At 35.8% G+C, this 23,004-nt stretch overlaps 1 protein-coding gene across 1 annotated transcript; it reads left to right on the forward strand.

Moving 5' to 3' along the window:
- The first annotated feature begins 18,958 nt into the window (after window positions 1–18,958).
- On the forward strand, window positions 18,959–20,409 carry LOC125817198 (uncharacterized). The gene has a single exon (XM_049496746.1). It carries the CDS (start codon window positions 18,969–18,971, stop codon window positions 20,226–20,228), a length of 1,260 nt encoding a protein of 419 aa, XP_049352703.1. The 5' UTR covers window positions 18,959–18,968; the 3' UTR covers window positions 20,229–20,409.
- Window positions 20,410–23,004: the final 2,595 nt, after the last annotated feature.

Consider the following 23,004-nt stretch of genomic DNA (forward strand, 5'->3'; position numbering starts at 1 on the left):
GGGTTGAAAGGACCAGACTTGGTTCATCAAGCTATGGAGAAAGTGAAGGTTTTTCAAGTAAGGTTGAAAACAGCGCAGAGTCGTCAAAAATCATATTCTGATGTTAGGAGATGAGACTTAGAGTTTGAAGTAGATGATTGGGTATACTTGAAGGTTTCACCTATGAAGGGTGTTATGAGATTCGGTAAGAAGGGGAATCTTAGTCCCCGATATATTGGTCCTTACAAGAAATCCAAGAGGATTGGCAATGTAGCTTATGAGTTGGAGCTACTACAAAAGTTAGCAGCAGTTTCTAGATCGCCATCTGGTATTTCACATTTCAATGTTGAAGAAGTGTATGGGAGATCCTTCACTTATTATACCGACTGAAAATATTAGTATTAAGGACAACCTATCTTATGAGGAGAATCCCGTTCAAATTCTAGATCGTCAGGTTCGCAAGTTGAGAACCAAGGAGGTAACGTCAGTCAAAGTCCTATGGAGGAATCAGTTTGTTGAGGAAGCTACTTGGGAGACTGAGGAAGATATGAAGAAGAGATACCCACATCTCTTTGAGTCCAGAGAAATTTCATATCAAGGTACTAATTCTCTTCCTAGTACTCTTTAATTGATATATTGAATGTGCTAGATTTGCTTGTTGGGTGTTTGAGCTGGGTGTTAGATGTTACCACCCTTAGTTCTACTTAGAGTAATCTCATTCGATGACTAATGTTCCCAAGGGGGAGATATTGTAACATCCAGCCTTAGAATGAACTAGAATTAGAAAGAACTATTTTTGAAAAGAGTAAATTTGGAAATTTTGGCAAGCTATGCTAAGTATGAGTTTTGGGTTAACTTCAAACGACCATAACTTTCAGTACATGATGAGTTAGGTTATCCATAAGATATCAAATGAAAGTTCTTGGAATACTCTTTCCAACACCACCAAGTTTTCTAATTTTTGACCTCGTATGAGGGAGATATGACTATTTTCTGCCTTTCTAGTTAAGAAAAGTTACCCAAAAATATGAGAGGTATTTTGGTCTTTTCCTTAACCTCTCAGATTTAAGTATTTTTAGTAAATAATTAGGGGTCTAAACAGATTTAGTTCAGTTTTCCCAAATCAAAATACGTTTAGGGTTTTAGAAAAGAGTTCAAAAAAAGAAAAGAGAAGGAAAGAAAAGAAAATTCAAGCGTTCGTCGAGTTCTTGAGATTTTCTTGCAAATTTTCGCCAAGGGTTTGATCCCTAAAAAGTATGTGAGTTCTCATAGAGTTGGGTTCGTTCAGCCATACACCAATCATGTTATTTTCAGTGCAAATTCGGCCTTAAAGTTGAAGGATTTGAGTTCTTGTGGAGTTTTCTTGGAATACCTTTCATAATCTTGATTGTTGGGATTTCGATGAGTTCTTGGGATAAGTGTTGGTGCTTTGAAGGTTGTTTCGAGTAGATTACCATGTACATACATTGAGATTCGATTCTAAGTGATTGGGAAAGAAATCATTCGATTCTAGTCGAATTAAGGTTAGAAAGCGAGTAGAAAAATTTGTCAGAATTGACTGGGGGAATGGTGGCGCGGCGCGCCACAGATGCCCCAGCAGTGTGCTAGAAATGGGTCTTTGAATTTTAAGGGTTGGCGCCCTTGACAACAGTGCGCCAGGGTCGCCTGCCCCCACCCCTTCTCTGTTGTTTAGCAGCCCGTCTAAATCCTTTTAAACTATACATTTACTTCCTATCGATTCTAACTACTCTAAACTACTTCTAAACATCTAGAAATCATTCATAACATGAATCATAATCTTGAATCCATAATTCAAATTCAAGGTAGAGCTAAGAGTCAAGTCTAGAGTTCATCAAAGACATTTTAATAAGTCTTTTACAATCGTTTTAAACTTGAGCATTTGAGATAGAGAAAGAGTAGAGTTGAGTTCATTTTCTTTAAAATGATTTATGGGAACTAAGTATTCCCAAGATTAAATGTTTTTACATTTAAGTAGAGAGGAAACATCGATGTCCAAAAGAGTTTTCATGAGCCGTTTTTAGTTCCATCTCTTTTAAGAGATAGATTTTTGAGTAATAATCTCAAACCATAGAAAGAGTTTTGTCTTTAACCATATGAGCTAGTTACATTTTGGGATTAGTATTGAGCACCAATATGGGAACGAGTTTAGATAACTCAAGGTCCTCATAAACCATGTAGCCAACGTGGGTAGAAAGGGTCATACTTTTAGGCTAATTTCATAATGCTTTTTAGCATAGACTAGTGGATCCACTTACTAGTAGGTTATATACCTCGACAAAGTATAGGACAGTAATAGCAGCGTGGGCTAGACGTTGTATCATCACTTAGCTCATAGTGATGGTTGTCGGTTAGAGAAACTCCCAAAGAGATATTTTGTATTCTTATATACACGAGTTATTTGTATTCTTGCATACAAAATGAGTTACATGGTATTTTTAAATACATGAAGTTGTTATCTACTATTTTGAAAGTTTTTTCTTTATACATCATTCGTTACTACTGTTTTATATTGAAATGAGTTGAGTACACTGACTTGAGTTAAGATGAGGTAAGTATTTCTTTAAGTCCTAGTTCAAGCTTATGTCTTGTTTATATTTCCCCTCACATGCTCGTACACTCCATGTACTGATGTCATTTGGCCTGCATCTTTTATGATACAAATACAAGTGATCAAGATCAAAATCCAGCACTTCGTTGATCTAGTCGAGCTCCAGAGTTGTTTGGTGAGCCTTCTTACTTCCGAAGGATCCCTTTTATTATGTTGTCAGTTATTTTAGTTTTTAGGATGATCGGAGGTCTTGTCACGACATCCATCATAGTATTAGAGGCTTCATAGATAGATAGGCATAGGTCATGAGTCTTTTCATTTTCAGTTGTTCATGTTAAGGCTTGAGTTTCCTCTTTGGCTAGTTGAATGTTTACATCTAAAACATTCTAAGTTTATCTTTTGAGACAGTTGAGTAAATTTATCTTTTAAGTTCATCTTATTTATGAGTAAGTCTTCCTCTAAGAGTTAAGCCAGGCCAGGGGTTTTCTTGGGGGCTAGTAATGGTTCTGGAGTGCTGGCCACGTCTTTGGTATAGGCTCAGGGCATCACAAATAGACCATTGTTGGACCCACGATCCGTGGATGAGGTTCATCAATCAAAACCTCAAAACCTATCCATTGATCCAAATGATGCCCTAACAGGATGATTCGTGGTTTGACCAATGAGCTGTCGGTCTGGCTGTCGTTGGTGCCGGCAATTAAACTTTTTTAGGGCTTTTCCTAATTATTCTAGCCTAATATTTCACTTTACCAAAAACCATATATAAGTGTTTTTAACCCCTAAATTTCTCAATTGAAATCATTCTCTCAAATTTACAAAAGAAGAACAAGTCTTCCTCTCAAATATTTCTCTCTCTAAAAAGCTTGAAGAAGAAGGGTCCAACCTAGGGTTTCAAGTTAAGTCTCCAATTCCACCATTGAAGTTAAGAAAGTGTCATTGAGGTATGATAAGTTTCATCCATAGAGTTCCCAAATTCTCCAAATTATAAAGTTAGAAATCCCCAATTGAGTTAGGGTTTTTCTTCCATGTCATGGGTTCCTTTAAATATTGATTTATTTTATTGTTTAATGATCTATGAAGCATGAATTGATATAATTACATGATTTTAATGATGAATTCCCATGAGCTTATGTTTAATCCATGTTTTCTAGGTATTGATGATTGAAAGTGGGTTTAGAACTATGAAAGATGTATTATGGAATTATGCATGTTCGTATGAGATTAATGAGATATGATGAAAGTTGCTTTGAGAGTGAAGCATATAGGTTGATTGTTGTTGTTAATTGTTGTGAAAGGATTTCACACATAATTACCTCATGCATGAATGTGAAAGGTTTTTCTTGCATAATAAGGGTTCTTAGGGTTGAAAGGTTTTCTCACATAAAATGAACCAATGCTAAGGAGCTATTCTAATGTTGAGGCAAGAGGTGATTACCCATACTCTCTATTGAAATAAAATAGGTGATTACCCATGTCACATTATATAAGGAGAAGAGGCGATTACCCATGTTCCTTCAAGAGCTAAGATGAATATGATTAAGGACAATTTCGTGGAATTTAAAGCTTAGTACCGAGTGGACAAGTGGCGATTACCCGTGTCTCATAAACTATGTGCCAACATAGGATTGTCTAGATAGACATTAGCTAGTGGATCCATATAAGCTAGAAGTTCAGGGTCCTTACCTTGGCAAGTAGGACACCCATTTTTGGTGTGGGAGATACTGAATTCCATGATAATAACTCTCATGGTCTTATATGACGGTTAAGGATACTTTCCACAAGCAAGCTAAGATGAACTAAGGTTACTTCAAGAGGATGTTCACTTGCATTTATCATGTTTTATGACTCATGTTTTCTAACTCTTTATCTCATGTTTTAGCTTGATCATTGCATTTCATGAAAGTATCTCTTTTAAGTATGTTTTCAAATGTTTTATGCATGGCTATCATACTTGGTACATATTTTGTACTAACGCATAGTCTTGCCTACATTTTCCCAAATGTAGGGTCCGACAGTCAGGGTTCCCAGTTTCGTGGTGAGAGTTCCTTGAGGAGATTTTGAGCGTTGGTAAGTCGTCATGCTTCGAGGACCGGACATTTATTGTTTTCATTCTTTTCTTACTTTCAGTTTTGGAACATGATGTACGGGCTTCACCCAGATTCATTACTATGTACTAGATGGCTTTGAGACGATGTTTTGCTTTCCACTATGCTCTATAAAACTTTGATATATTGAACTATGTGTTAAATCTCTTTATTTTATTTCTTGTATGACGAAAGCTAAGTGGCTTGTATAGGTCTCTCGAGATCTTGTACGCCATGTTACGCCTAAGGACTACCTTGGGTTGTGACAACTTTATATTAAATGGTAGGTTTGGGTCAACAGATGATGTCTACCAGTACGCCTTGCTTGTACTGATACTACTTTTGCTCTACCACTTAGCATAGTCTAGTTATAGGGATTCAATAATGTTTCATAGGTGATATGATGATAATAATCTCAGACATTTTTTTACTCCTCTTTTCTTATGGTGGGCGATGTGTCTTATTTCATTTATAAAATGTACTCTCTTAGTAGTTTTTGTACATGTTTTAGACTAGTTCCTTCGGAGGGTTTTCGTGTATTTTAAAAAGAAAATCTGTTGAAAATTAAGGTTGAAATTGACTCTTTTCTTTTATTAAGGTACCATATCATGTTTAATTTTACTTTTTATTTCCTGTTTTAAATTGGGTGATAAGGGTTCTCCAATCTAGGTATTAGAGTAGGTGGCCCCATGGCCTGGTCAGTTGGGTCATGACATCTTGGTATTAGATCCTAGGTTATCGATCTCCCAATAAAAGAGAAAATTCCAAATAGAGTCCTAAGGATTGGTGTATTAACATTCACATTTTATCTTTAGGGGGCTATGAAGCATTCTAAGAATCTACTTATGACTGAGGGCATCAGCTAGTACATTTGCCTTCCCGGATGGTACAAGATTTCCACATTATAATCTTTCAAAAACTTGAGCCATTGGTGTTATAGTAGATTCAACTCTTTTGTCTTGAAACTATATTTGATGCTCTTATAATTTGTATAGATTTCAACATGCAGGCCATACAAGTAGTGCATCCAAATATTCAAGGCGTGAATAATTGTGGCCAACTTTAAAGCATGGATCAGGTAATTGTTCTTGTGATTTTGTAGTTGTCTAGAAGCATAAGTGATTACCTTACCATGTTGCATGAAATCACAATCTAACCCAATGATTGAAGCGTCACAATACACCACATAGCCCTCTAGACCCTCTGAAAGGTCAGAACTAAGGCAAAAGTCAACCTATTTTTTGGCTCCTGAAAACTCTATTCACAAGTTGCGGTCCACTAAAACTTGGCCGCTTTATGAGTTAGTTTATTCAATGGTGCTAAAAGTTAAGAGAATATTTCTATGAACCTCATGTAATACCCTTCTAACCCCCAAAAACTATGAACTTCTATCGGTGTCGTGGGTCTAGGCCAAGTCTTTACGACTTTAGTCTTTTGTTAGTCATCCTGTATACTAGAATTTGATCTATATGACCTAAGAAAACCCTAAAATGTAATAAGAACTCACACTTCGAGAGCTTAGCATACAATTTTTTTACCTTGGAGTACTTGAAGAACTGCTCGAAAATGGTACCGATGTTCTACATGTGATCGTGAATATACCATAATCTCATCAATAAACATGATTATGAACAAGTTTGTAAATGGCACGAATATGCTATTCATCATGTCGATAAATACTGTTGGGACGCTTATCAAAAAAGAAATGAGAAAATGAAATACAAAGGTATAAGACATACCTTGTTGCCAAGAATTTTCACAAAGGTCTGGTGTTATTAAGAAGAAACATACTCACCCATTATGGATGCAATAACATTAATGCATTATCTCATTAGTTTCACTGTCCATGATAGACTTGAAATCCATTTGACGGATGTGGTTACAGTATAACTTTATGGATAACTTGATAATCAGATATACATGAAAACCTCTAAAGGATTAAGATGCTCAAAGCATATAGTTGAAAGTCTCGAAAAATGTATTCAACTAGATTGCAAAGATCATTGTATGATTTGAAGCAATCTAGGACACATGTGGTATAATCATCTTACTGTGTAATTGTCTAAGAAAGGTTATATAAATAATTCAATTTGTCCATGTGTTTTTATTAAGAAAACAACATCGGAGTTTGTTGTACTTGTTGTTTATATTGATGACATAGATCTGATTGGAACTCCAATAGAGAGTTAAAAGACAATTGATTATTTAAAGAACAAATTTGAGATGAAAGATCTTGGAAGGACAAAATATATTTTGATTTGTAAATTAAGAATTTGACGAACGATATTTTTGTTCGTCAATTTGCGTATACAGAAAAAGTGTTGAATTTTTTTGATATGGACAGAACTCATCCATTAAGTACTTCGATGGTTGTTCTATCACTTTATGTAAATAAGGATTCATTCCTACCTCAAGAAAATAAAGAGGAAGGTCATGAAGTATCATATCTTAATGCAATTGGTGCACTAATGTATCTTCCTAACATTACAAGGCCTGATATAGACCTTTTTGGTTAATTTGTTAGCAAGGTATAATTATGCTCCATTAGGAGACATTGGAATGGGATCAAACACATATTACAATTTCTAAAAAGACAATCGATATGAGCTCATTTTATTCTAACAATTCAAGTCCCATTTGTATTGGTTATGCTAATGCATGACATTTATGTGATCCACACAAATTTTGATTTCAAACAAGCTATGTGTTCATGTATGGGGATACTGTCATATCTTAGAGATCTATAAATTTGTCTACCGTGTCCACTTCATCAAATCATGTTGAGATAATAGTTTTTCATGAAGCAAGCCAAGAATGTGTGTGGTTGAGGTCCATGATACATCTCATTCGAGAAAAATATGGTTTCGAATGTAACAAATTATCCACAATTTTATATGAAGATAATGCAGCATGCAAAGAATAACTAAAGGGATGATTCATAGAAAGAGATAGAATGAAGTACAATTCGTCAAAGCTTTTCTATACACATGAACTCCAAAAGAGTGGTGATATCAATGTGTAACAGATTCGTTTGAGTGAAATGTGGATGATTTATTCACCAAGTATCTACCAACTACAACTCTCAAAAAGATGGTGCACAAGCTCAGAATGCGAAGATTCAAGACTTTGGATTGATATTCTCATTAGGGAGAGTTAATACACATTGTACTCTTTTTTTCCCTTGCGAGGATTTGTCCCACTGAATTTTTCTTGTAAGGTCTTTTTGAGGCAGCCTAGATACGTATTATTAGATATGTGTACTTTTTTTCCTTATTGTTATCTTTTTTATAGAGCTTTTTCTAGTAAGTTTTAACGAGACTTATTATCTATCAAATAGACATTCAAGAGGGAATGTTATAAACATATTTGTATTATAATGAATATCTATAATGTATATTCTTTTGGAGAAAAGATAGGAATTCTAATGGCCCAAGTCAATTTTCCCCAACTCTCTATATTATTATTCTTCTTTTTACTTTATACTTATATAACAAAATTAATTTTTTAAAATAAAATTTAAAACATGTTTCTTACCCCACTCCACTACCTCCTTTCACCATTCCACCCCCCCCCCTCCTCCCCCCCACACACAAAAAAATACACTCCTCCCCAAATATTTATTTAAATTTTTTATAAAAATTCTTATTTCATCCCCCTCTTCAAAAAATATTTTTTGTTATTTTTTTAAAAAAATAATGCTCTATCTACATAATCCTCCACTCTCAATGTTTTAAAAAAATAATCTGATTGTGTGGTAGAAATTTTATTTTTTAAAAAAAATATCTAAAAAAAAAAAGGAATGGTTGGTTTGGAGTAAGATTTTTCCAAAAACTTTTATAAAAGAAATTTAGACTTAAAAAAATGGAGTGGTGGGGTTGGTGGGGGGAGAGAGAATTGTCGGAGGGTACAGGGAAGGAGCTGGTGGAGTGAGATAAGAAAAATGTTTAAAATTTTATTTTAAAAAAACAACAATTTCTTTTTTGGAATAGTTATCCTTTAATCTTTAACTTTTAACTAATATTAATAATTTATTTAATTTTTATCAAATAAAGTGTTCTATTCATATGACAGTTTTTTTAAAAAAATAAAAGACAATATATTATACACAACATTGAGATGTGCTTCTTAAATTAAATAGTGATAGTTTAAGTATGAAATAAGATCATCCCCAACCCACTTCTATTTTACTCTCCATTCTCTATATTTGAAGAGTAAAATAGTGTAACGACTTGTTCCCGTCATTATAGAAGAGCTAATGGGGAAACAATTGGGGCAAGAAAACTTTAGAGTAGTAACTTGGAATTTCCCAACCTAGTCCAGATTTGGACGAAATCAGAGTCGTTAAGGTGTAGGGAAATCTGGTAACAATCGGGTGACTAATTTATGATTTTGATTACATGAGTGGTTAGATAAGTCGTTAAGAAACCTGTACAACTTTACGGAATTGAATTCGGGTGAGTAGAACTCCCGAAATCGATCTTAGCGTGAATGGTATTTTTTTAGCATCGTTGGTTAAAAGTGTGTTGTGAAATGGGGGTATTGGAATAATTAAAATAGCTCACTGGTTCTGTGCAAGCTGCTGGGGAGGGATTTCTGCCGCTAGGGCGGGGCTGCTGAAGCGGGGTGAGGACCACTGTGGCGGATTCAACGCGACTTAAGGTCGTAAATAAACCCCAAAACATCTTTATTCTGCATTTTTCAATTTTTAGAGCCAAGGAACGAACACCAGGCGATTCTTGACAGTTTTCCACATCTTCTTATTGGGGAAGGGTTTTGATCAGAAACTAATGGTGGAAAAAGCCCTAAATTGGGTATTAGGATCTGGGGTTGGTCTAGGGTTATCGGGTTTGTTATAATCCGGATAATTAGACTTTTGATTGTTGATCATTGCGTTAATTGTATATTTTTAGACCACGAACAAGCGCGAAGAATCTGGACCTGAGGGGATTCAAGCTTGGATTCGAGGTAGATGATGGTTGTGATTTCATGATTGTGTGATATATGTTTGTTCTTGCTTCATTATAATACGTGTATGTATGCGAATGTTTTACTATTGATCACACTACTTGTGGATGAGGATAGATGAATGATGAATGCCACGAATCATGACTTGATTATAAGATTTAGAGAATATACTTGTGATTGTGATTGTGGCTTGTTGAATGGATCGGGTGTTGCGTTCAGACACACTAACTTGGATCGATTTCCACGTTCCGGCTTAAACATTGGATCGATTTCCACATTTCAGCATAAATATGGGACCGAGTACCACATTCCGGTGTGCTAGCAGTTTGGGTGTGGGTTCCATGAGAGGACCATTGAATTGGGTTCCGTGAGAGGACCATTGAATTGTGTTGTGTATCTACCTGTGATGATTTCATTCATGTCTAATGATGATTGATATTGGAAGATGGTATGTTGCTCTAAATTGATATAACTATGATATGTGAGAATCGTGAAACTGTTCATTGTTCGTAATAGTTGACTAATATTATATATGTTCGATATATACATATTTTATAATGATTGTGGTTACTTGCATATGTTTCACTTATTGGGATAGCCTCGTGAACCTACCAGTACATTGTGGTTTTGTACTGATACTGCACTTGCTTGTTCTTTGTTGAGTACAAGGCATCTTCAGGCGGCTATTGATAGATCTCAGCTAGGTGACTATTAAGCGTGACCGGATTCAAGGGTGAGCCAGTTCTTTTAGGCTGTCATGGTTCTCTCTTGTTTAAGTCTACTCATTTCAGACTCAGACTATTTGTTTAAGGTGTTGTTTAGTTTTTGGGGTTGTACCCCTTGTTCTTAGACTTGTCGTTAGTAGAGTTTTTGTACAATGACTTTCAGGTTCTAGAGGTTGTTCTTCCGCATTAGTTGGTTAGTTATTTGTTAAAACCTTGGAGTTTATGGGAAATCCATTTTTATAGTCATTTAAACCTGCTTCCGCATCTTTAAATGTCTTAGTTTTAATAAAATTTATTTGTTTGGGTTGTAGTAATGGTTCTCCCACTGGAGGGTTTGTGTGAGTGGCAATCACGATGGTCTGGGTCGTGACAAAGTTGGTATCAGAGCCCTAGATTCGTCGATCTCATTGTACCAAAATGAGTCTAGTACAGTCTTGCGAAACGGTACGATGACATCCGTACTTTTCTTCGAGAGGCTATAGGACTTTAGGAAAAACTCACTTCTTCCTACTCCTTCGTGTTATGACTTGAATCCAATTGGTATCTGGGTGATACAAATTGGTATATTTCCTCCTTCACTTGATGGTCCGCACTAGAGCAACAAAAGTGGTAACACCATCACCAGTAAGAGAGGATGTGTATAGACTACCGACAGTTGAATATGGTCACCATTCAGTACAAGTATCCATTGCCTCGGATAGATGACCTTTTTGACCAATTGCAAGGTACATCAGTTTTCTCAAAGATTGATTTAAGGTCTAGTTACCATCAGTTAAAGATTGAGGCGGTTAAGAATTGGGTTCGACCAAGTTCTATGATTAAAATTAGCAATTTTGTGGGGCTCGCTAGCTACTGTTGTTGCTTATGGTATGAGTTGCTTGTGGTATGAGTTGAGTCCAATTGGTATCTCTCGATTCCAATTGGTATCTCAACAAAGTGAACTAGACGTCATAGTCCCGGCTAAAGGGACACAAGCAAGTTAATTGGAACTGAGAAGGTTCCAATTGGTATCTGGCCTTAGGGGACGTATAAGGCATAGATTATCAGTAATGGTCGTCTATGGAATGAACTAATTAAAGAATTTGGACTTGTCTACAAGTTGTAACTACCTGAGTGTTGTGAAACTTGTTATGAAAAGAAAGTCATCACGAGATTACGTGCAAGGGTCTAGATAAATTACGATGTGGTTCATAAGCGAGAAATCTAGACATGCGTTGCGAACAACTGATAATCGTGTGAGAGTCTGGGTATATCCTAGGGATATGTGTGTGGTAGTGTTGAAATGATGTAAATGATTCTAAAGTGCATACTTTGTTGGGTTGACCGGGGGGGTAGACAACAATTGCCCTAGCTAAAGGGATTTTCTTAAATACCTAGTTATAGCCAGGAAATCTAAGGGAAATATGGAAAAGAGATGAACCCCATAAATGGTTGGCAGGGGTTCTGTTTCCGTCCGAGCCGCTGGGGCGGGACTTTCCTCCCCACGGTAAGACCGCCAGTGCGAGATTTCTCCCGCCAGAGCAGGACAGGGCGAGACAGAATCTCAGCCATGTCTCTCATGTTTTCCCCTAGTCACAATTATGGACCTTGAATCGTACTCGAACTAACCCCCGCGATCTAATTCAGTGTTCAGTAATCTAATATAAGTTATAAAGTGTGTTAAAATTGTGGAGAACTTGAGCAAATAAGGAGGAAATCAGCGAGGCATTGGAGGTCGGGGAAATGGTAATGCAGGTAGAGGAGTAGTGCATCCAGGCAAGGAGGTTGCCTGTCAAGAGGACAAGGCTCAGTTTTATGTTTTTTCGGGTAAGACCGAGTTTGAAGGTGTGATGCAGTGGTCACAAGAGCTACTCTTGTATGTGCCCGGATGGCTATTGTTTTGTTTGATCCGGTTTCTACTTATTCATATGTGTTAGTTCAATCCCCTTGGGATTTGATGTGGTTTATGATATACTTAATGCTACCATCCATGTTTCTACCTCAGTTGAAGAGTCAGTCATAGTCACTTATGTATATCATGTTGTCCTATTATGTTTATGGATTTTCAGATTTGGGTTGATTTGGTTATGATGGATATGACTGACTTGATATAATCTTAGGCATGACTTGGTTGTCCCTCTATTATATCGGGCTTAATTGTAATATTTAGTCGGTAACTTTAGAGATCCCCGATAGGGAAAGATTAGAGTGGAAAGGGGTGTACAAGCCTAAGCTAGCTAAGATCATATCCTCTATTCGGGCTAGGAAACTGGTAGGGCAGGATTGTTTGGCATAATTGGCTCATATTCAAGATGTTGAGGTTGAGTCTCCCTTTATTGACTCTATTTCATGTGGTGTCAGAATTTAGAGAAGTGTTTCCTACTGATTTGTCTCATATGCCTCTGGATAGAGATTTAGATTTCTGCATTGACTTGGTAACTGGCACTAGCCCCATTTCCATCCCTCCGTATCGTATGGCTCCAGCAGAATTAAGAGAGCTTAAGGCTCAAAACCAAGAGCTTCATGATAAAGGTTTCATTTGTCCTAGTGCTTCCCCGTGGGGAGCTCTTGTCTTGTTGTTAAGAAGATGGAGGGTGGTATGAGGACTGGTGAATTTATCTTAAGCCATAAAAGAGTGGATTGATACCGGAATGACCAACGTATGGATAAGAAAAGTCCCATTGAGTATACCTGGGTGAAGGAAATTGAAGTATTTAGCAAGAAGGTGCATATAAAATGGGGTTAGTCCTTTGAATTTGATGAGTTTACCTGAGTTTGAGGCATCGTGTTGATGAAAAAGGTTGACTTCGTAGTGATAGTCAAGGCTGACGGAGCTTAATGGTAATAAGAGTTCGTGATGGATTGTGACGAGATGCAACTATATAATAAAAATTATTGGTTAAGTGAATTTTGTATAGTAATTACGACTTGCAAGTATCCAAGTCGTGGTTTTCTAATACTTGGTGAGTAACGTGGTTGTATGGAAAGTTTTAAGAGACGATGGGACACCACTCAAATATAATTTAAAAGACTAGGGTCATGATGAAGAAATATAGTGGGATGTAGTACAGCCTTAAGAGAGAGGCAAGAGTAAGAATATTTTATTTGATTCTTAAGGCTAAAGAGGTATCTTCAGAGGGGTAGATAATTAGGTTCAGAGACGCGTGATTTCATTCGTTTTGCTATGGCTATGGTAATAGTATCACAAGTCCGTCAAATTGGTTAAAAACTATTGGAAAGGACTTGAGAAAGGAGCACACATACATTAGCTCGAGTGTGATGATAAGTGTTTTGTTTGTTTTGAGTTTAGTAATGAGTACGATTGAATTTTTAGCGAAAGGTATTGTAAGATCGATGGAGAGGCGATCAATGATAAGCGAAGATCCATGAATTCATAAAAATCTTCAAGGTATAAGCTAATGTTGATAGATAAGGGGATTGTGTTATACTGTTGAGTTTACAATTCAGTGTTTTCATTGTAAGTCTACATCTGTGGTGATATATTTTATCATGGTATGAATTGGAAAGGTGAGAAATGATCAATTATATCTGGTATTGAGCATTTGAAAGGACTTACACCTGGGTTGAGTCGTAAGTTTACAACTATTAATTGTTAAGTACCTAAGAAAGGTTTCATTTTTAAAAGTGTTGGTTTATAATAAGGTAAAAGTTCGGAGTGTTTATGATGGTTGTTAGTGTTGTGAGTACGATTCACTAGCTATGCTCTAGTGTGTTTTCACTTTTGTGGGTGGCCCTAGTTGTGGATCAGGGGTACCAAATCCTGCGATGTTCTCTTGGTTGTATGGGAAGATTGGGAAGATTTAGTTATTTCGAATGACATAATTGGTGTTGTCTTGGAGTTGTTAAAGTATTTTAGTGGCTCTACATGTACCATCTTGCTTATGAGAATTTATACAAGAGCTACCATGTGTATTTATGGTTGTCCGGTAATCTTAATATTCCTCTAGTCGTCGAGGTCATATATCGATTATGTGTGGTTGAGTGTGGGGATCATTGGGTCTAATTCTACTGTTCTTAAAAGGTAATCTACAATTACTAAATCTAGCATTTCGATAGTGTTGTTGGAGGGGTTGTATGCTTGGACATATCCCTCGATGAGTATCTGATTTCTAAGGATCAAATATCTTATAACTTAAGCTTATGGGAATTTATGTTGTGGGATGGAGATATTGTTAAGAAATGTGATTGTTTGGGTATTATGAGTATGTGTTGGTTGATTCAGGTTCACTTCTATTTATAGCGAGTATTGACTTGGAATTTTATCATGCTTAAGTGCTAAAGGATTCGTCCGGATGATTGTGTCAAGGTCCTTGATAACATGTTGTAGACGTGTGTAGGATCAACTTTGGTGGTTGTTGGGAATCGCTTTTGTTGTAGTTAAATTTACATATAACAATATTTATCACTCGAGTATTGAGATGACTTCATTGAGGCATTGTATGGGAGGATGTGTAGGTGTTCAATTGGTTTATTTGAAGTTAAAGATGTGAAACCTTTGAGAGTTGATTTGGTGAAAGATATTCAGGGTAAGGTGGAAGTATCCAATCTAAGCTTCTAGCAGCCCAGAGGCGATAGAAAAAGTATGTGGGACAAGTATCCCCAGTTATTCGACGATTCAGATACTACTTTATTCTTGCTTTAGCCCTTTTCTCCTAGTTTGTCACTCGGGGACGATTGATGGGTAAATTGGTATCTATTGTAACAACATGTTCCCGTCGTTATTGAAAATCCAATGAGAAAAGAATTGGGGCCAGAAATCTTTTGAGTAGTAACTTGAAATTTCCCAACCTAGTCCAAATTTGGAAGAAATCAGAGTTATTAAGGTATAGGGAAATCTGGTAACAATCGGGTGACTTAGTTATGATTTTTATTACATGAGTGGTTAGATAAGTCGTTAAGGAACCTGTACGACTTTACAAAATTGAATTCGGGTGAGTAGAACTCTCGGAATCGATCTTAGCGTGAACAGTATTTTCTAAGTGTCGTTGGTTAAAGGTGTGTTGTGAAATGGGGATCTTGGAATTATTAAAATAGCTCACTGGTTCTGTACAAGCCGCTGGGGTGGGATTTCTGCCTCCATGGCGGGGCCGCTATAGCGGGGTGAGGACCGTTGTGGCGGGTTCGACGCAACTTAAGGTCGTAAATAAACCCCAAAACGTCTTTATTCAGCACTTTTCGATTTTTAGAGCTAAGGAATGAACCCAAGGCGATTCTTGACAGTTTTCCACCATTTTTTAGGCTAAAGGTAAGATTCTAACTCCCCAAATCCATTTTTCGATCCGTAGAATGTAAATTCGTGGGTAATTATCGTTGGGGAAGGGTTTTGATTCAACTAATGATGGAAAAAGCCCAAAATTGGGTATTAGGATCTTGGGTTGGTCTAGGGTTATTGGGTTTGTTATAATCTAGATAATTAGACTTTTGATTGTTGATCCTTGCGTTAATTGTATATTTTTAGACCACGAACAAGTGGGAAGAATCCGAAAGGGAAGATTCAAGTGTCTTAGGGGATTCAAGCTTGGATTCGAGATAGGTAATGGTTGTGATTTCATGATTGTGTGATATAAGTTTGTTCTTGCTTCATTATAATGCATGTATGTATGCGAATGTTGCACTATTGATTACACTACTTGTGGATGAGGATAGATGAATGATGAATGCCATGAATCATGACTTAATTGTATGATTTTGAGAATATACTTGTGATTGTGATTGTGGCTTGTTGAATGGATCGGGTATTGCGTTCCGACACACTAACTTGGATCGGTTGCCACGTTCCGATATAAACATTGGATCAGTTGCCACATTCCGACATAAATATGGAATCAGTTGCCACATTCCGGCATAAACATTGGCTCGAGTACCACGTTCCGGTATGCTAACAGTTTGGGTGTGGGTTCCATGAGAGGACCAATGAATTCGGTTCCGTGAGAGGACCATTGAATTGTGTTGTGTATCTACTAGTGATGATTTCGTTCATATTTAATGATGATTGATATTGGAAGACGATATGTTGCTCTAAATTGATATAACTATGATATGTGAGAATCGTTAAACTGTTCGTTGTTCGTAATAGTTGACTAATATTGTATATGTTCGGTATATGCATGTTTTATAATGATTGTGGTTACTTGTATGTGCTTCACTTATTGGGACAACCATGTGATCCTACCAGTACACTGTGATTGTGTACTGATACTGCACTTGCTTGTTCTTTGTTGAGTACAGGGCATCTTCAGGCGGCTGTTGATAGACCTCAACTAGGTGACTATTGAGCGTGATCGAATTCAAGGGTAAGCCAATTATTTCAGGCTGCCATGGATCTCTCTTGTTTAAGTCCACTCATTTCGGACTCAGACTATTTGTTTAAGGTGTTGTTTAGTTTTCGGGGTTGTACCCCTTGTTCTTAGACTTTTCGTTAGTAGAGTTTCGGTACAATGACTTTCAAGTTCTAGAGGTTGTTCTTCCGCATTAGTTGGTTAGTTGTTTGTTAAAACCTTGGAGTTTATGGGGATTCCATTTTTATAGTCATTTAAACCTATTTCCGTATCTTTAAATGCCTTAGTTTTCATAAAATTTGTTTGTTTGGATTGTAGTAATGGTTCTCCCACTGAAGGATTTGTGTGGGTGTTAATCACGACGGTTTGGATCATGACAAATAGAGAATGGGCACTCCAACCCACCTCCATATCAATATATATTCTCTATTTATAGAGGGGTCAATAGTAGTTCTCCAAATTTGAAGAACTACTATTCACCTCTCTATTTCACTCTTTTATTATTTTAATATTATTTCTATTATTTTGTAACTAACATATTATTTTATATATAATGTCACTAATTAAATATCTATTATTCGTAATTCATTTTAAATAAAATGTAATGTTTTAAAAAATATATTATTTAATATATACTATTTTCATCTCGAATTGATAATGTTTTATTTTTTAAAAGTTTTTGTGACTAATATAATTTGAAAATCTTTGATTTGAACAATTTTTAGCTAAACATAAAAAAATTAAGGACAAAAATGCTCATTTTTAACTCTGTAATGCATTAATAGATCATTTATGGGAGCAATGTCATATCTTAAATGTTGAGTATTTATGTAATTGTATTTCATTAATGATTTCTTTTATTTGAATTGTTCATTAATTTGTACATTATAGAATATTTGCTTTCAATTTATGTTATTTAAAAATTTAGCATAAAATATAATTTTATGTATTAAATGAAGAATTTTAAAAATAAAATATTATATCAAATGAAAATTATATATAATAATTAATTAGAAAAAAAAGAAATGATATATATTATGAAATAAGAAAATAAACATGAAATAGAAATAATAATATAATATTAATGAGAGATAAAAAGATTTTTTTTTAGAGAGTAAAATAAATAATTAGATTGGAGTTGGTCATCTGAAAAAATAAAGAACTTTATATTAAGAGGGAAAATAGAGTAGGGAAAATTACGTAGTTAAGCAAACTTATATTACTTAATTACTCATCATAGTTATAGTTTGCTATAATTACCACTCACGACTAACATTAACCATTAATTACGTGGACTGACTTCAAATTGTATAATTAGTCACGTTTGTATAATTCGTCACATTTGTATAAATCTCAACTAACAACTCTTCATTTGATTTGTATTTGTATATGACGGTTTGTATTTGTATATGACGATGATTTCCTTTGCTTTTTCAGTTTTGTCATCATATACATTCAATTTTTTTGTGTATAACTTTTTAAAGTTTGTATAAATGTGTAGTTTTTAGATTTTATATTATATAATGTAATTTGTATAATATATTTTGTATAATTGTTTAAAGTTCATATATTTATGTTTATTAATTCGTTATTTCGAGTTTTATACAAAAATACGTGAATTAGACAAATTATTGTCCTCTCTCTCTCGCCTCTCTCCTCCCTCTCCCAATCTCGCTCGCCAGAATATACAAATACATATGTATAATATAAAATTATCTAACCGAATACATATACAATATACCTCTCTCCCACTCTCGGCCCTCTCTCGCTCGCCTCTCTCCTCCCTCTCCCAATCTCGCTCGTCACTCTCCTCCCTATAACATGTATCTATGAATCATAATTAGTAAATTATAGCTATGAAATATAATTAGACTATTTTTGAGTGGTTATATACGAAAGTTTCTCAATAGATATTATACGGTTGGAGATGCCCTAACACTCCCAATAATTTAAATAGGAAACTAAAAAAAAAACTTAGGTGTATTATTGGCATTTCATCCTTGTATTTTTTGAAAAACTGGTACTTGCCTCACTCCTCTTTTTCTTGTACCAAACTTTTAAGGCGTCAAACTATAGCGCTCGCTCTCCTTTTCATCTTGTTCTTCACCAATGCTGAAAATTTATGCTATTCTATACCCATTCTAGTTTTACTACTTCAAGATTTGAATTCGTTTCAGCCTTCAATTTGAAGTTGATTGTGAAGAAATATATGCACACAACCTGATCGATGAAATGTCTCAATGGACTGAGTATGTTGAATTTTCGATGAGGTTCTGTTTTTAGGCGTCCCAATTGTCAGAAGAAGAAAACAAAGTAGTTGCTGGTTGTGTCAAGTGTATCTTTTATGGTAACTTAAGTTGGTCTTACAATGGGAATGCGTAGCGTGAGGAGGAACCTTATACCTCGAGCTAAGATGTTGACAGCCAAGACTAGTGGGGTGATGCGGTTTTATCACTGCTCAGAGGAATTCCAGGACGAGTCTTTGCCTTCTGAATGGTATGAGAAAGCTTTCTCAAAATTAACAAAATTGAACCTTTTGCTGAAGAATGTTGACTTAGTTGATGGCAAGCTAGTAAATGTTAATGATCACTCGAGAGTTCATGATGAAAGCTTGGAACAAAAGTTGTCTTCTTTCAAATCACTGGCTAGGACCTTTATTGGGTGTCCATCAATGCAAGAAATGATGAAAAAGAATGTGGCACAAGCATTAGCTGATGTACAATGTGATCAGCCTGTCTGTTTTAGTAAAAATAACGAGAGGGAATCAATTACAGTTGATTCCCTCACAAAAATTTCAAACTTCCTGAATGTTTCTGCACAACAAAGGAAGCTTGTCAGGCAATCAATATGTGCACAGGTCACAAAGTACCCCGTATGGATAGGGGCAGTTGAGGAGATATTGTATGGACTGAAATCTAATATCGATTTTCTAAATTGTAGATGTCCGAGTAAAGACATTAGAATGGCGCAGCAAATAGTTACAACTTGTCAAAAGTATTTAGAGAATGCAACTTCTTATGACCCTGAATCCACTTCATGGATGCGCGTCGCACCTGCAAAAGGTGTGGAGTCACCTGCTTCTCATAAGTGGGAAGGTGTTCTTGAAATGTTCAGCGACCTTATTGATTGCTTGAGTGAAGAGACAAAATTAACTTCGGAGGTAAAGAAGCTTGAGGTCATGAAAGAGGGGCTTTATCAGATTAAGGATGTTTTCATAGACAAAAACATTGGATTTAAGGAAGCTCGCTATCAGGAGAGTTTAGTGCATAAAAAGTTGACTAAGACATTGGGCCACCCATCACGATGTGTGTTCACACTTCTTCTTTATTATCTTTATGGCAGCATCTGGGATGTTGATATTGAAGTATGTGGAGGACTTTATCCACTTGGTCGAGGGGATAAGTTTCGTCTGTGCATGGGAAAGATCCTAACATCTGATGAGCAGAATATGCTGCAAAGCGGGGTAAAGCAGCTAAGCAGAGCTCTGGGGCTTTTCAAGTTTGTATGGGAAACAGCAGGAATGAAAGGCGACCTAGAAGTACAAGGCCATCTGTGGTGCATTGGTGCCAAGAATAAGTCATTTACCTATAGAAATAATATGTTCTTGCTGCATTCTATAAGTTGCTGATGTGACTGACAGGGAAAGCTAGAAATGTGGAAGATGCATTCATCAATGTGTAAAGTAGGTTAGTATGTAACAACTTTTTGCTGCCATCAAAATGCATCTCTACTCTCATATCATTCCCAATATGTTACTTATGATGGGGAAACTTTATGTCTGAGTAACAAGATAATCATTACGTCATTTGTTTGTTACAAATGGTCCAGTCAGACACTTTTATCTCATAAACTGGTTTTTCTATTCAAGTTGTAACCTATTGTCGCTGATGTTCTTCCCTTTTATCTTCAACTAGCACAGGGTGGCATCAGTCATTTCTTGATTACAATAATTAAGAAAGAAGACTTATTGGCATGTTCCACCAAGTTTTGGTAATTTTGTGATGTTGCTCAATTCTGAAGTTAGTCGACTTAGCTAGTGATATTTCCCTTGCTGCTTGTGATGAGGACTCAATTATCTACCCATTTATATATTTGATGTTTTAAAAAAAATATTGTGAATCTCAGGCTGTTCCACGAGCCTAAAAGATGATGTGATAGGGTACATCAATTATGTTTACATTAAACAAAGGTAAAATTCCATAGTATAACTTGCGCCCCAGTTAATTTCCCATATCAGGCAGAAAGAGTCCTGGGCACCAACAACTACAATGGTAATTGGTAGGGCATGATGATGAATGTCATAGCGTCCTTTAATTTGTTGTTTATTGTTGCACTTTCACTTGGAAATTATTTTTGAACAATATATATTTAGTTCACTGAAATTCTAGACAGTAAAAACAAAGGAAATGCATAAGAATGCAACAACAACAAAACAACAACCACATATTCAGTGAAATTCCACAAGAGGGGTCTGGGGAGGGTGGGATATACGCAGACCTTACCCCTACCTTTGTGGAGTAGGGAGCCTGCTTTCGATAACCTTAAGCTATTTACAATGCTTCTAAAATTTCTAGGATAGCTACAGTGTCCACTAGAGGGGTTCTTCTTTACACCAAAAAATGAAATAACAAAAGGGAGTTCATCTTGATCTTCTGAATTTGGTTACTCATGCCTTGAAAGCATATCAAGTTTTTTTCCCTCAAATTGGCCCACAAAATACATAGTGGGATCATCTTCAATCAGTTCTTCTGTTTGAGTAACCATCCTAACCTGTTCCAGCATTTCACAACTCCAAAGAGTTTTTAGGCATCGCCCATTTGATACTCATGCTTAAAAAGATGTTCCAGATTTGAGAAGTCACTTCACAATGTAAAAAAAGGTGACAGTTAGTTTTAGCTTCCTTACCACAAAGATAGCATCTTGAAGATACTGAATGCCTCTCCCTTAAATTTTCATCCATTAAGCACACCTCTTTCACTACCAACTACATAAAGTGACCGTGGATATTCCTTTATTGTGTCCGTGCTTTCAAACTTTTGGGAAGTATTATTCAGTTATTAGAATTATCTGAGCACCGTGTCTTCATTAAATTAAGTAATCCAGAATTTCTCCACACATGATGTTTAAATATTCTTATGGTTATAACTGTCTAGAAATTCAATTATGTGGTAAGTTTAGTGAATCAGCTACTCATAAAAAAAAGTCTAGTCAATTAGCTTCCATCGTTGAGTCTCAGTGTCCTAGTAGTCTATGTCACTTATCTATTTTTTAGATTGTCTTAAGTCCGAAGTAATAATTCTTCTGAGGATTATACAAAATAAGTTAGATGTTCAGTCAAATTAATTGCACTGGACAAAATAGTTGTAATGGACACAATATAGGAAATGTCTCTCTAATGGTTTTGAAGATTGATTTTCAATTGAAGACTATGTTCTTTTGGAACCTTCAATTACATACTAATGGCTCAAAGTTCGTTGTTACAGCTTCAAGTTGATGGCGGGTTGAATCAAAATATGAATTCAAAAGCCTTGTCTGCTCCAAATGTTAATCCTCTGGATTTCCCTGCTCTCTCTGTGGCAGAAATTCAAAACAACAGCCTAAAGTACTCTGGAAGGGATGTTCAACAAAATATCAATCCCTATAGGTCTTCTGAGAAAGACAGCACCCTTCTGTTTAGATCTGGCTCTTCCATCCCTTTTCGAGATGCTACAGATTTTGCATCGTCTCATGTACGTCAGGAAGATGGTATCTCAGGATTCTAGCATATGGAAGTATGATAGGACTGGAGTAGCTGATGGTAGTGTTGGATAAGTAGAAATTCACCTGTATTGGCTAGCTCTTACAATAGTAGGTAGAGTAGGGGAGTTTATGGTGATAGGTTGCAGAGCATAGGTTCCGTGTAATAATTTTCCTCTCTAAAAGGAGATGTTCACTATATGAATGGTGTTATGGAATATGTGTTAATACACAAATTCGATTGAGAGTTTCGAAAGAGATGATTTGTTACTATCCAAAAAAAATAAAAATGAAACTGTTCATGATATTGGGATTATAGTGAGTCTCAAATGAAACTTTTTAAGTTTCAAAGAAATTGACAAGAAAAAAAAAATTATATTCAAACATAGAAATTTGGAAAGATTTAATATCTTCATATTGCTACAATCTAAGCGGGTTATAAATATTTAAGTGAAAAGTTACTCGTCTTTTCAAGTTGTTTGTTGTACATAAATATGGGCATGACGTTGGAATCAAATGCGAAAGTAAATTGGGCGTTTACTAAAGGAAAAACAAGTTGGCAAATCGGTCATGTGGTTATATATTGAAGAAATAAAAGAAAAATCACAAATTCTCATGTTGTTTGTTCTTGTGATAAATTGGTCATATCAACTAAGATTGGAATTGTA

This window comes from Solanum verrucosum, unplaced genomic scaffold (genome assembly GCF_900185275.1).
Source record: "Solanum verrucosum unplaced genomic scaffold, falcon-dt-bn FXZP01000260.1, whole genome shotgun sequence".
Taxonomy (NCBI): domain Eukaryota; kingdom Viridiplantae; phylum Streptophyta; class Magnoliopsida; order Solanales; family Solanaceae; genus Solanum; species Solanum verrucosum.